The 15,357-nt window shown below is 36.5% G+C and overlaps 1 protein-coding gene across 1 annotated transcript in view; it reads left to right on the top strand.

Moving 5' to 3' along the window:
- Window positions 1-338: 338 nt before the first annotated feature.
- Window positions 339-15,357, top strand: part of zmym4.1 (zinc finger MYM-type containing 4, tandem duplicate 1) — a 98,130-nt gene continuing 83,111 nt past the window's right edge. The window contains exon 1 of the mRNA XM_028819713.2: window positions 339-744. Coding sequence (XP_028675546.2) covers window positions 706-744 — 39 coding nt within the window. The 5' untranslated portion in view covers window positions 339-705. The remainder of the gene's footprint in view (window positions 745-15,357) is intronic.

Here is a 15,357-nt window from a genome sequence, read left to right as displayed (position 1 = left end):
CCTCGAAAGCTTTCATAATGTAATCTTTTTAGTTTGCGAATAAATGGTGCATTTTGCTTGACTTCTCACTATACTCTAAAACTTTAAAAAATATATACTAATGACCGTATTCCACTTCTTTATTATGATTCGCTTTGCGTTTCATTGTCTTTGTCACGCAGGAAAAACTCGGAACATCAACACAATCTCAAAGCCAAATTCAGAAACTCCGCGTCCTGAGAAGTTCCGAAAAGAATCTCGAGCGAGTTATTGCCAGGGCCCTTTAACCAATCCGTGGGGCGTGACTGAGCATGCTCCTAGTTGCCTGCCCCGCCTCCCCAATGGAGCGGCCGCCATCGCTACGCATGCGCTCTGTTAGCGCGCGGAGGGGGGGGGCTTTTGCAGCTTTTAAGGAGCTCACGGTATAGCGCGGGGGTGAATTTTTTTCAAAACAAAATTAATAAAAATGATTAAGCCGAGTACATCCTTTACCTGTTCAAACCTATAACGGAATCCAGGCCAAGGACGCCCATCCTCACCGAGCTCACCCGAACGAACTGGGCCTGGCTGAGCCGAGCGAGAGCGGACTCACGTTTTGCGGCTCTTTCCCGGAGCGCGCAGCCTGGTGGAGTCGTGGTTGGCTGACTGCGTGGGGAAGGGAAAGTTGGACGGAATTGCGATTGAACAGCGCGTTTCCCTGTTTATTGTGGACAGTGGGGAACAAATATGGCGGAACAGCCGGAGGAAGAGCCCAACAATACAGGGGTAGGTGTTCCTGGTGTGAGCGTGTGCGTGTATTTGGAAAGAGAGAGAGGGATGTTTGGCGGCACGAATACGGAGAGAAGCGGTGCCGTTTAATAAGAAAGAAGGAACACGCGTGTGCCTGTATTACCCACGGCTGTCGGGTGGAAGGGAGTGGAGGAAGGGGGTGCAGGGTTGGCCGAGGCAAGCGAAGGCCAGCAGGGGATGTACAAATGGCATTGTTTGGGAGGACTTGAAAGTCATTCATCTGGGAGGGATGCAAAGTGATGCGGCCTGGGCCGATGGGACAGGGCTTTCCCAATTTTCCGAACTTGTATGTCTATGTAAGGAAAGAAGCGAAAAAATTCAAGCTCCCCAAGGTGGTGTGAACCCCAGCAGTTTGTGCAGGTTGCAGCGAAGGCGCCTCTTGTGCGTGGGGATGAACTTTCCATTCATAATTAGGTAGATGTGTTTGGAATGTGAACATCAAGTCGTCTTCTTCAGTACTCAACCAGGCCACGTGACGGTCCGAATCTGTGGACACAGAAACCGGAATAAATCTCTTCGGTGGGCTTTCGGAAACACGTCCGCATTTCATAGAAATAATATAGTGTTTGTCCTTCTGTCACTGTTTCGTACGTGGCGAAGTCCACTGACCTTCCTTTCACCGTCTTAAGCAACATAAACAATAAAGTATGTTAATGTAAATCTTTAATGATTGTTGTGGTGTTACCATTTTTTTAATTTTTATATACTTTCACAATCCCCAATGTTTGGCAGTGTTGTCCATTTTCACTGATGCAACTTGCAGATTTCGTAGAGCTTACTTGCGGAGAGTTTTGGCACACCGAGGGTGTATTAACTGTTTAATTTGTTTATGATAATAGTTTTCGTTTCAACGTCAGATGTTGAAGGAATTTTAAAGCTTATTTACACTTTTTGGTTAATACCACCGTAGAACACTTAACATGCAAAAATAAATACAACTATGATTAAACTTTCGCAAAGAAAAGTCACTATTGAATCTAAAACAACAACTACAGTGCCTTGCCGTAGAGTTCCTTTAACACTACTGACACAATGCCTGTCTGCTTAGTTGTATGCAGTACTATATACAAGACGAGAAGCCTGGACAAAGCCCCATACAGAAAATCCCAACTGCCTTCTTTGATTACTTTTTGTTATGTAGAAATAAGGATATGTAATGTAGGCTGAGAATCTTGGGTGGATTTTCATTTCATATGTTGAAAGTAAATGTCCAGTAAGAAAAAAAAGTCTGTGCTACTTATATTTCAGTGGCCTTCATGTGTGTGTTTTTTTTAAAATTTGTAAATTACATTGTGACAAGTTAGTTGAATGGGGATCCAGTTGTGTGAAAAATCTTCCTACAGAACTCATAACATGGATGAGCAGTGATTAAAAAATCAGAGCAAAGGAAAGAATCATTGATTAATTCAGGGGATACATGTGGAGTTTATTGGTGGTGTTAAAAAAAACAAAAAATATAAAACAATCTAAACTGTTAATGTCATGTCACATTATGTGATTTTTTTTCTGGTGATTTTTAGTTTTAGCCTTCATTTATAAAATCTTTGCCAGTCAGAGAATGTATTTAGTTGTAGTGGTGGAGTCTGTGTGCGTAAGAGCTGACAACCAGTCAACCAATAAATGCTTATCCAGAAGTAGTGTGCATATAATGCAATGACAAGGAATGAAGAATGCAGGCGTTTTAACACTTTTCAAATGGAAGAGAGACTTGTCTATCTGCCTCATATTTTACATACCATGACAGAGTTTTGTTTAACTGGACTGAGATTGCACCCACACTCTCCATACCTCTGATCCCTTTTTTACAGTACTGGGCACACTATTGGCTGTCACTGAAAGGAGTGAAACCATCTGCTTGAAGGTCATTACACAGTCGATAAATATGACATGGCTAGTGATTTGTTTTAATTGACCTGGCCCAGTGACAAGATCAGCAACTGCAGCTGACAAATCTTACATACCCAGCAACTAGAAGATGTGTAATGTGGCATCAGCTTCAGTCCAAGTGGTACAAGTGGGCTTTTGTCATGGCATGAGGCTGTATAGTAATGGTTAAAGTGCGTGGGAAGGAATTTACTAATTGATGATTCCCGAATAGACATTTTTCAGAATGAAAAATTAAAATGTATTTCAAAGTGTGTAGTGATTTGTTTATTACGATTTAAGAAGTACATTATATGCATGGCCAAATACACCTTGTAGTATGGAATGCATATGGGGACTCCATTTTCCATTGTCTTATGGATATGTCTGATTAAACTGTACAGTCATATTGTGTCTAATAAATACAAAGCATGTTTCACCAGTCCATTAAGCATGTTATAAAAGGCACAATCTTGAAGCTCAATTCCTGCCATTGCCATTTCTTGCTAAAAGGTTGGTATCATCTGGTTGGTATGGATAAATTGCCCTTAATACTTGCACTTAATTCCTGTATTTACTGCATGTGGGTAGGATTAATGATTCAAATTCTAAAGAACAAGTGTTGAGCTGTTTTTTTTTTTTTTTTTAAATACAGGTGCAGTTTATAATTTAGACAGTCAAACACTTTTCCCCTGGAACTGCTGGAGGGCAGTTGTCCATAATAGGTAGATTATTGACAGTTTAGTTGATGTCACAGAATCCCCCACATAAGCTCCATTTAAGTGACATTTGGGGGAACAATTGGTTGGGCAAATATGGTGACATCATATCAGCATTCTCAGAGGTAGCATATTTCTATTATTGAGTGTTGTCAAGCTGGAAAATGGCACCTTAGAGACATGACACAAAAGGTTATAAAGGGTGACAAGTAGTCCTTAATGTATTGTGCTGTTATCAGCTTCCACTCCTGAGTAAGTAGGAGAGGCTGGAAGTTGTGCTTGATGGAGTCCTTTATTATGAAATAGAATTGTTATTTGAACCAATAGAGACTCAAATGTTTCATATTAGTATTGTAATAATGGTTAAATATTCTGAGGTCTACATTTATATTCTTATGTGAGGTATACAGTATGTTTATAGCAAGAAGACTATTAATGTGTTGTTTTTAAGATAATTTACATCTTGCCTGAAGAAGGGGCCTGAGTTGCCTCGAAAGCTTGCATATTGTAATCTTTTTAGTTAGCCAATAAAAGGTGTCATTTTGCTTGGCTTTTCTCTTTTAAACTATAAATCAAATCTTGGCAAAGACATAAAACTGGCAGAGTAGATTGAACTGTGGTTTTTAATATGAATACAATATTAGTTTTAATTATATGTAGAAAATATACTTTCATGTTAATCATCCCTTTGTTTTTTGTAAACTATAAACATTTTTTTTTACTTTTTTGCCTTTTTTGAAGCTAAAGATGGATGTACCTTTACTTGGTCAGTAAAGCATCAGAACAGTGTTTTTCTAGTATTGGATATATTTAGTTTTTGATTTATTTCTTTTTCAGCAGTTTTTAGTTTTATTTTTTTAAGCAATTACTTTTAGTTTGTCACATTTTATTGGCTCTGTTTTGCTAAAAATATCCACATGGTCATTTTTTTTTTTTTTTGAGATTCCTTTTGTGAGCAGTAATATCTAGTGCACACACACGTATATAAGTTTATATATTTTTTTAAAATTTAATGATATCTATGTGTTGTCAGACCCCCGTGATCCTGTGTTCGGATTCAGTGGGTTGGAAAATGGATGGATGGATGTGTTGTCTACCAATTTTAAAACTTTGAAAGTGTATTTCTTACTTTGGTTATTTTATTTTCCAAATGCTATTGAAGTCACTACTTAAACTGTATTAATAATAATAATTGCAGAAAGTAGATTAAAGTTTTTTTTGCATATGTTTACAGCATTACTACAAGGATACCATTTACAGTAAGTAATGAACATCTGTTAGAGGAACATGTTAGGTCATTTATTCAGTAAACAACATGCAAAACCTGGGGAGCCCCCTGTAAACCGGTACTGAGAGGATGTAGTTCAACAACACATGTAGGAACAAGCATATTTTGGCAACTGAGAATGCTTAATGACCACTTGTAACATCCAGCTATGATATCAGTCCACATACACTTGGGGAGAACATGCAAACTTCATACAGACGCTGACCAGGTTAGCAATCAAATTTGAACTCTTGGAACTGTATAGTAGTAATATTAATAATAATAATAATAACAGTAACAACAACATCATGCCTTTCCCTTGCTCAAAACACTATACAAATAGTCAAAAGAATACAATAGAAATGAAAGCAAATATAACATTAAAGGAATATTCCACCCAAAAATATATTTTTTTAAATGTTACATACACCATGTAGTTTGTAGTGGTGGTTGAGAAAAATTAATCTCATGTTGTTGTGGAAAAATTAAATACTGAATATACCAACTCAATGTGTTTGATAGATGACCAATGCTATAAAGTGCAAAACAATGTGAAAAAGTCTATGGAGAAAAAGAAACAAAATTCTCACATAGCTTTTGAAACATAGTTCATTTGTGTTAATACATGCAAAATGTGTGCATTTTTTGATAAAATGTTATTTCCTGAAAACTCTTCATTAAATGTAAACAAGGAAGACTGCATTCCTATAATGCTGTGTGTTTCAATTGAAGAGCTCCCCCCCATTTACTGGTGAAGACAGCTGTCTTTAAAACCTGTTTCTCTTCCATCACTACAAACTACATGAGGTATCATTTAAAAAAGTTTTCATTTTTTGGTGGCGTTTTCCTTTAATAACTCAGGATACAAACATATATCAAACATTAAACACTAAGTAATAGATAAATATTTGAAAGTTAAAGTTCTGATTTAGATTAGGAAACAATCAGAAAAATAACAAAAAAGCCATGAACAATTAACACAATTTGTTTATGCTTACTTGTAGGAATATACAGTTAGGTCCATAAGTATTTGGACAGTGACACAAGTTTCATAATTTTGGTTCTGTGTGCCACCACAGTGTATGGGAAATTAAGCAATCAGTATGTGATTGTAGTGTAGACTTGCGGCTTGAAATTAAGGGGTTTACCAAAAATATTATATGAGTCGTTTAGGAATGACATCCATTTTTCTGCATAGACCCTCCCATTCACGTGGCATAATCATTAATATAACAAACATTTTCAATACTTGGTTGAAAATCCTTTATGGTCAATGACTGCCTGAAGTCTCTAACCCTCTGCTATCTCCAAGTGCTGTGCTGGGTTTCCACCCTAGTGATGCTTTGCCAGTCTTTTACTGCGGCTGTCTTCGGTCGTTGCTCGTTCGGTGGACTTTCTGCCATCAGTTTTATTTTGAGCAAGTAAAATGCATATCTAATTGGGTAGGGGTCTTGTCTTGGTCATTGAAGTGTATTCCACTACTTTGCATTGAAAAGCACATGGTTTGCTGTCACAGTATGTTAGGTCGCATTGTTCATCTGTGCTGTGAAGCGTTATCCTGTCAGTTTTGCAGCATTTGGCAGAATCTGATCAGACCGTATAGCCCTGTACACTTCAGAATTCATCCTGTTACTTCTACCAGCAGTCATATCCTTAATAAACACCAGTGACTGATTTCCATTCGCAGATATGTGTGATCATACCAGAAAACTGCCTCAACCGTGTTTCACAGATGATGTTGTACTCATCTCATCATCAAGAACCATTTCTTCTCTCCTCCTTACTCTTCTCTTTCCAACATTCTGGTATATATTGATCTTAGTTTCCTTTGTCTAAAGAAAATTGTTCCAGAATTGGAATTACTTTTAAAAAATATTTTCTAGGAAAGTCCAATATGTCCCTCCTATGCTTAAAGTTTACCAGTAGTTTGCACCTTGTTATAAACCTTGTCTTTACTTTCTCTTGATTGTAGACCAAGAGTTCCCAAACTTTTTTCAGCCGCAGACCCCTTTACCAAAAACTTTTAAAACCGTCGACCCCCTAATTACATGCAATGGTTTTTCATATCCGCACTTGCTTTGATATGTTCGATAAGACAATGAACAGACATGTTTGTGCTACATGTATTATCATGCATTCTTACGTGTGACTCTTTTAATGACACATTTTACCTTTTCGTTCGCATATTTGGTATGTAATGTGTTTTTTTTAAATGATTTTACTTCTTAATTAGGTACCTATTGGAATCATAGATATTTTGAAGTAACTAACAAATAGTAGTAGTAAGGGGGTCTATTTTTGCTGTCGTTGACCCCCAAGTTTTTTCATTGAAACTATCGACCCCTAGAAAGTTCAAATCGACCCCAGGGGGTCAATATCGACCACTTTGGGAACTCTTGTTGTAGACTTTGGCAATGATCTGTCTACCTCACGGATAGTGTTCTTGGTTTGGCTAAATGTTGTGAAGGGTTTTTTCTTCATCAAGGATGGAATTCTGCAATCATCCAGAACAGTTGTTGTCTGTGGTTTTCCAGATCGTCTTGTGTTGCTGAGTTAACCAGTGTCTTCCTTCTTTTTCAGAATGTACCAGATGGTAAATTTGACCACTCCTTGTGTTTCTTCTGTCTCTCTAAAGGATTTAATTTGTTTTCTCAGCCTGATGAAAGGCTATTTTTACTTGCATAGACAAGTGTTTGGACCTTATATTGAGAGTTCACAGTGGCTGCTTCCAAATGCAAATTTCACACTTGGAATCAGTTCTGCCTGCTTTATAATTAATGAAATAATGAGGGAACTGCTCCTACCTGGTTATGGAACAGCTCGTCAGTCAAATGTCCAAATATTTTTGAACTCCTGAAAATAGTGGTGGAAGGGGGACATATATAAAAATGGCTGTCATTCCTAAACGGCTCATAAGGTATATTTGGTAAACCCCTTAAATTAAACCTGAAAGTCTACACTTCAATTGCATAATGATTGCTTTATTTCAAATCCATTGTGGTGGTGTACAGAGCCAAAATTACGAAAAGTGTGTCACCGTCCACATACTTATGGACGTAATTGTAAAAGTTGCAATCACTCACAGTAATAAGAAACAATGACTAGAATAAGAGTGGATTAACAGTTTTACTGCAGTAGGCTGGAAGGACATTGACCATTCAATGGCTAGTTGTTTGCTGCTTATTTCTGATCATTAAAGCATTAAATATAGAGAAAGTTCATCACAGCAGTGTGACAGGATGCATTCTGTAACACTGTGCTGCCCTCATTGAAGCATTATTACTAATAACCTAATTAAAACTAAGTGTATACAAGTAATGTCAACTTGGCTGATAAAATCAACTTCATGCTATGCATCTGCTTAATCTGTCACTGCAAAGGTGCAAATAAGCTAGATCTGTGTGAAGTAAGAGTAAAATCGCTGAAATTCTTACCACCTTTGGTGTGTAAATGTTTTTTCCCCAGTCTAAAAACTGACTGAATCTGAATCGTGGAGGTGGCTGTTCAAGCTTGATTAATCCTACACAGCTCTAATTGTCAAACTATTTACTTATTTTAGTTTAAGCACCTTTTCATTGAAGTTTGGTAAAAGCTGCCTGCTATTCATGACAATGGGGCATCTGTAACTGACGGTCAGTTATGGACAGTGAAATCCATAGAATAAGTCATGGACAAGCGATGAGGCTTTGGTATTAGCTCCCAGTTCTAGCGGGAAAGCTGACTGATGAATGACTTAACCAGTGAAGTCCACAGATTCAGAAGCCAGCACTGAGGGGTACTTGCACATGAGCACAAATCAATGCTTTTCTCTAAACTAATATTACAACTGCACAGTTTTAAATAATTATAATCAGCAACTGAATACTTTTGTCTATAACACAAAAAATAGTGTGATGAAAATAAAATAACCGCATGTTTCATTTTTGTTTTTATTCCCTTGTTTTCATTTAGTTGTAGATTTTAGATGTTTTTATTTTAATTCTAGTTAATGAAATGATTATTCTTTGATTAACAACATGTTTTAGTTTTCCCTAATGGGAGTAACACTATATCCGAAGCGGTGCATTATGCTTCAGTGGTACCCATATTTTAACAGCAAATACTGGCAAAAACTTACATGAAACATCTTCAGTTACTTGTCACATAAGTTATCTGATCATATGCTCAAATATCCCAAATCTAATTTTTTTTGCTAAATTGTTGTTTACATTTCTGGGAAATCACCTTATGCATTACAGTGAAGTGCATTCAAGTTAAATCCCTCTTTTAATTGGAGTTCCCATAGTCCACAACTCTAGCCCATCATTGTTCAGAAGTTCTGTCTTCACTTCAAACACTTGTTTTCATTTGAACACATTTCACTGTCATACTCTAGATAAAATTTTCCAGAAGTGATATATGTAGCAGACGTTTAGCAGAAAAATACGTTTGGCAAGTTATGTCCATATGACTGAAAAAAAATGACATTTAGGTTAGGGATATAAATTAAAACCATTTCAATGTGTAGCTGATTTGAAGGATGAAAACTGTTTAAGAATTAAAGAAAAAAAAAAAGCCGTAACCCCTCCCCGTAATTACAGCGTGCTTTACAGAGAAACAAATTGCTATTTAAGAGGATGTTCAATTTGACAAGGAAGCTATAACTAAGATTTGCATAACTGAATTAAATATTATAACAAAGTAATCGCTGACATACCCAGATAAAACTGGCTGTGGAACCCTTCCTTGCTAGATGTCCTCATTTGACTACCTTCTTTTAAAGTGGAAGATGAGAAGTTATAAAAGCAGTGTTTCTTAGCTGGCACCATATATAGATAGATAGATAGATACTTTATTAATCCCAAGGGGAAATTCACATACTCCAGCAGCAGCATACTGATACAAAAAAAATATTAAATTAAAGAGTAATAAAAATGTAGGTAAAAACAGACAATAACTTTGAATAATGTTAACGTTTACCCCCTGCCGGTTGGAATTGAAGAGTCGCATAGTTTGGGGGAGGAACGATCTCCTCAGTCTGTCAGTGGAGCAGGACAGTGACAGCAGTCTGTCACTGAATCTGCTCCTCTGTCTGGAGACGATCCTGTTTAGTGGATGCAGTGGATTCTCCATAATTGATAGGAGCCAGCTGAGCGCCCGTCGCTCTGCCACGGATGTCAAACTGTCCAGCTCCATGCCTACAATAGAGCCTGCCTTTCTCACCAGTTTATCCAGGCGTGAGGCGTCCTTCTTCTTTATGCTGCCTCCCCAGCACACCACTGCGTTCGCCACAACCGTCTGATAGAACATCTGCAGCATCTTATTGCAGACGTTGAAGGACGTCAGTCTTTTAAGGAAGTATAGCCGGCTCTGTTCTCTCTTGCACAGAGAATCAGTATTGGCAGTCCAGTCCAATTTGTCATCCAGCTGCACTTCCAGGTATTTATAGGTCTGCACCCTCTGCACACAGTCACCTCTGATGATCACGGGGTCCAGGAGGGGCCTGGGCCTCCTAAAATCCACCACCAGCTCCTTGGTTTTGCTGGTGTTCAGGTGTAGGTGGTTTGAGTCGCACCAATTAACAAAGTCCTTGATTAGGTTTCTATACTCCTCCTCCTGCCCACTCCTTATGCAGCCCACGATAGCAGTGTTGTCAGTGAATTTTGCACGTGGCAGGACTCAGAGTTATATTGGCAGTCCGATGTATATAGGCTGAACAGGACCGGAGAAAGTACAGTCCCCTGCGGCGCTCCTGTGTTGCTGACCACAATGTCAGACCTGCAGTTCCCGAGACACACATACTGAGGTCTGTTTGTAAGATAGTCCACAATCCATGCCACTAGGTATGAATTAGCAGAGGTTGGATGGTGTTGAAGGCATATATGACACTGGCCTGGAAGTAAAAGTTAAGATAATAAATCAGCAAGCACACAATGTACAGAGAACATGTGCTTTAAGTGACACTGAGATGCTAGATTATAGAGTGGGCATACTAAGAAAAAACATCAACTTTCTTGGATGGAGGACAAAATATAAAGAGTATAATAAGCAACATTTATTATGTGACATTTGTTGATGTCCGTGAGCTCTTTCTGCTTAACCATTGAAAGCAGTTAAGGGTTGATGGTATTGTAGCTGGGATGTTTTGTCTGTTTACAGGTGTTGGTAGGTTGTTGGTGTGCATTATAGTATGTAGTTCGCCCTTTTAGTTTTTGTGGAAGAAAATTGTGAGTTTTTAAAAGTTGCATCAAAAACTGAAACATTTATGATCTTCATGGTTTTTGCTTCCTTTGCTCCTGCTGGTGAGATCAGCATGTCAGAGCTGTTCATTTAGTATTGATTTTCTTTTATAAAGTAATTTGAATCTACACTTTAATATTCTAGTGACTTAATGCGACCACAGTCAAAACCCCTACATTCTTTTCCAGGTACTGACATCATTGCAGTCTTTATAGTCTTCATAGTCTTTCAGTAGCGTGCACAAAGGTTGAGTCTGATCGGTCTGCAGTATGTAGAATCCCTCAGCACAGGAGAATGTCAGGAGCCTTTGCCTTAGCAGTTGTGGTATCACTTTAGATTAGGTGTCCCTAATTTTCCTGTACTTGCCATGTAATTGCCTGTATAATTAGAGTAACTAGGTACTTAGGTTATTACCTTGTACTTATCATGTAATACAATAATTAAATACTCAATTGTAATTGTTATTCCACAGTTTTTATAAGTACCTATGTATATAAATTGTGGAATAACAATTGCAATTATGTGCTTAACAACAGCATTACATTGTGTTACACAGTAAATACAACATAATTACACCTAGTTACTCTGTAATTATACAGGTAATTACAGTGTAATTAGGGACACCTAATTTAAAGTGATATCGGAGTTATTTCTGTCCTTTCCCAAATTATCTGGGGTGTAGACATACAACTCGGTATCAGCCGTCTGTTTGAATGGAACTTCAGGACATTATTGACGAGGAAGATGGAGGTGTGGGGGGCAATAGCAATTTAGTAAAAACATATTAAGGGAGGTGTTTTGTAGTTAATGTTTGGTTTACGGTTTTGTGTTTTGGTGAATGATTCCATTTACTTACAGTTCTGCAACTTTTATGTATTTAATTTTTAGAATTTTTTTTGTCATTTTAAATAAGCAAATTTTGCATTTTGGCACTTTATTTCCTTTTACATTGGGACTGGAATGATAAATAGTTTTATGTATTATACATGGACTAATTGGTGAACTCTTCCTGCCATGCTAGCAGACATTTCAGAGGACTGTGCCCCTTCCATAACCTTCCTGTGTTCAGCAGAATACACAAAAACACTCCAGAAATAAATCTGACAATTTTCAGGTGCTGTTTATCAAATTTCTTGCGTTTTAACATTATTATGTGATTATTATGTTTTGCTATAGTAGTTTGCTGTTAAAATTGGGCTGCAATTGAATCCCATTGTATCAGGAATTTTGTTCTTTGTGAAAATATGAGATTTAAAAATTTTCTTGGTCATCACTACAAATAATGTGAGACGAGTAACATGTAAAGCTTATCATGTTTTGATTAAATATTTTTAAGTGCTTATTTTTTCTAATAGCTGTAACAAATGACTTTCCACAAAGCACCTTGGGACTGCTTGAACTTAGTGTACCTCTGCTTACCCTTTAAAGCTATTACAGGACTGACCTCATGAGCCACTGTGGTTTTGTTAGACCGCTTGTCGTCTTCTAGCCTTGGGACTAACTGTAGTACTAAGGTTCTTGTTGTCAACTGTAAAAATTTGTTTTAATTTTTGATAGCTCTGTATTTTCCTTGCAATCACTCAACTTAATTTTATATATATTTTTTGTAAACTGTCTGGAGTAAAGATGTTTTGTAAATTAAATCTGTAATAATGAACAACTCGCTCATCTTTAAAATATTGTTCTGTTAAACTCACAGTTTCTCAGTTTTAGAGAAATTAACATTGACCTTACACATTGTAACTTCAGGCCGAGTAGATTAATTGTATGGAGCAAAAAAATGTGTTTGTGAACATGTATAATTTGTTTGATCAGTCATGACTGATTTTTCTTGAGCTTCTCTGCAGAATTCCTATATTTAAGCTTGGCAGATACAAAAACACTCGTACAGCAAATTTTATGATTCTCCTCTTTTCTTTGTGTGTAGAGTTAAAATTCAACTCTGTGAAAAGTACTGTATAAATCATTTCTCAAGCCCATCAATGAACTTAAATGAAGATTTTAGAAAGCCATGTGCTTTTTGGCTGCTCCTTTTGAAAGACAAATGGAGCTTAAGTGTAATTGGGCTCTTTGTGATAGCTTGTATTTGAAAAGGTAAAGTCTTTTTCAGTGGCCAAAAGGTTTTCCATTTCATTAATAGAAATAGAAGCTATCCAATCAAAAATGCAAATTGGCTATTTTTAGAAAAGATGTGGAAATATGAAATACTTACTAGAAAAACATCCACAAAGAGTAATGCAGTCCTGAGTGGAGGCATTTAGATTTTAAAAGCTGATTTTGAATGTTCAAACTGTACCATATATTAAAAAAAAAAATGTGGAGAACAGTTCAAAAATATTTCCTGAAATACTTGTGTGTCACTGAAGACTGTACAGGTTATCCAGTCCCTGATGCAGTTAGTGGGAACAAGTGTTAGTGGCAGATTTTGTAGATAATAATGTGAATGTAGTCCCACCTTAATCTTGAGAGATTCCTTAATTTCTGTTGATAGTGGAGAGCATTGACAACATTGTGACTGCATGTTATTCTATCTACTGGTCTTCCTGTTGTACTGTTCTTCTGAGCTTCTGATGTCTTTGACAGAGTGAGACCTCTCCTGTAACACTAATTGGCAGCATTATCCCAATGAATTTGCGTTTATATTGCCTAATTGAGCTGCAGTACATAGGGATAACCACCTGGCCTGACAGCAACAAACATGTTAGACCGTCATTTGTTTGTACATGTGACATATGCTCAAGTCATTCTTGCTTTGCAGAAGCAGCAGTATAGGTGTTCATTTAATTGGCATAGTATAGTGTGTATGGTTCATAGTGCTATTGTGGTGGCCATAAATACAATGGATGTGTAAATATCATTATTTGCACACTTACAAAGTGATTTCCTACTCCTGTTTTTTGTTACCTAGTGTGTTTTGCATTTACTTTGTGTAGTATTGCATTTTAAATGTGTTGGATTCTGTCTGCCTTCTCCAATGTATTTTGTTTATGGCAAGGAGTCCTGTAGCTGAGCCAATGAGTTTAACGTATTTATAATCCTTTTTGATAGACATGGCTAAGCATTTAAAACTAATGGTCATTCAATTTTAGTTTAAGTAAAGGCCTTTGCATTACTGTTTTTTGTTTTGATTACATTTGGCATGTGAATTATACTTGCCTTCCAGAGCTTAAGTATTTTTTGATTATAAAAAATTCCCCCTTGAGATACAGTGACTTTTCGTCACTGTGGACAGTTTAAAAATGATGAGTGTTTTTTTTTTTTTTTTGAGTTTTTTTTCCTTTACCTGGGAGAGGGAAGTCTGGGGTTCCCTGCTTAGGCTGCTGCCCCCGTGACCCGACCTCAGATAAGTGGTGGATAATGGATGGATGGAACTTTTTTCCTTTTCAAGCCACATGGTTCAGCTATTGCTCATTGGAAAGCTCAAAAAGAGTATGTTGTATTGAGTAAAGATACTTTGTAAATGATATTTATAACAAATTACCTACTTGCTCATCTTTTAAATATTTAATAACCCAATTAAATTTCACACATTCCAGGTTTCCTTTTTTTATAATCGAAGTTCATCGTTCATGCTGCATTTCTTACAACTTTTGATTATTAATTAATGAAGGCCTTGAAATAAAGTTACTTTTTTATACAGAAACATATGCATGGATACAAATTGTATGTAAGAAAAGTGCCTATATTTCAAAGGAAAATGTAATAAACAAAACATTTCTGAGCTCTGGAATGTAAGTATAATTCATATGTCAAGTTTAATCAAAGTTAAATATGGTGATACAAAATCTTTTTTTGAAATTTTGAAATAAAGTGCAATGACCCAAATATAAATTTAGCAACTGTACATAGTTACCAATCAGTCAATTTTTTATTTTATAGTGCATTGTGAAGAGTTTGTCATCACCAAATATTTTATAAGCCAGAATGAATACAGTTGAAAACATTGACTTCTATTTAGATTATACATTATAAATCCTGACATGATTTGAATATTAAGTTTGCAAGTGAACCACAAAACACAACCTTATTCAAATAAATAAAAATCTGATTCCTGATTTGTGTAAACCAGGTGATTTAAAACTACTGGCCAATTAAAAAAAAAAAAAGTTTATTTATGAAACATTTTATCTGTTCAAGTGTCTGGTCTAAAAAGTTATTCATTAGTGTACACAAATTAAATACATGAAATATTGCTAGAGTAAAAAAAAAAATATCAAGCTATCATCCAGTGCAGTTTAAGGAATTTCTGTCTGTATATCTGTCTTTTAGTGCCTTTCATATCTATCCATCTTTCCAAGTGTCTGTTCATTTTTGACTGCATAAGCACACTTGTAACAAGCTTACATGAGTGCCAAAGTAAAGATGTAACCAAACTTTAAATGCAGACTCAAAAATATGATTTGAAAAATGCCCATTTTATTCTCAATAACTGCATTTTCTTTACTCTTGTGTTTATACAGTGTGTATCAATGTATAGAAAGAAGTACTGTATATTCTGGTGTACATTTAAGACAATAAAAC

Source organism: Erpetoichthys calabaricus, chromosome 14 (assembly GCF_900747795.2).
Source record: "Erpetoichthys calabaricus chromosome 14, fErpCal1.3, whole genome shotgun sequence".
Lineage (NCBI taxonomy): Eukaryota > Metazoa > Chordata > Cladistia > Polypteriformes > Polypteridae > Erpetoichthys > Erpetoichthys calabaricus.
This window is presented reverse-complemented; position numbering and strand designations above follow the sequence as displayed.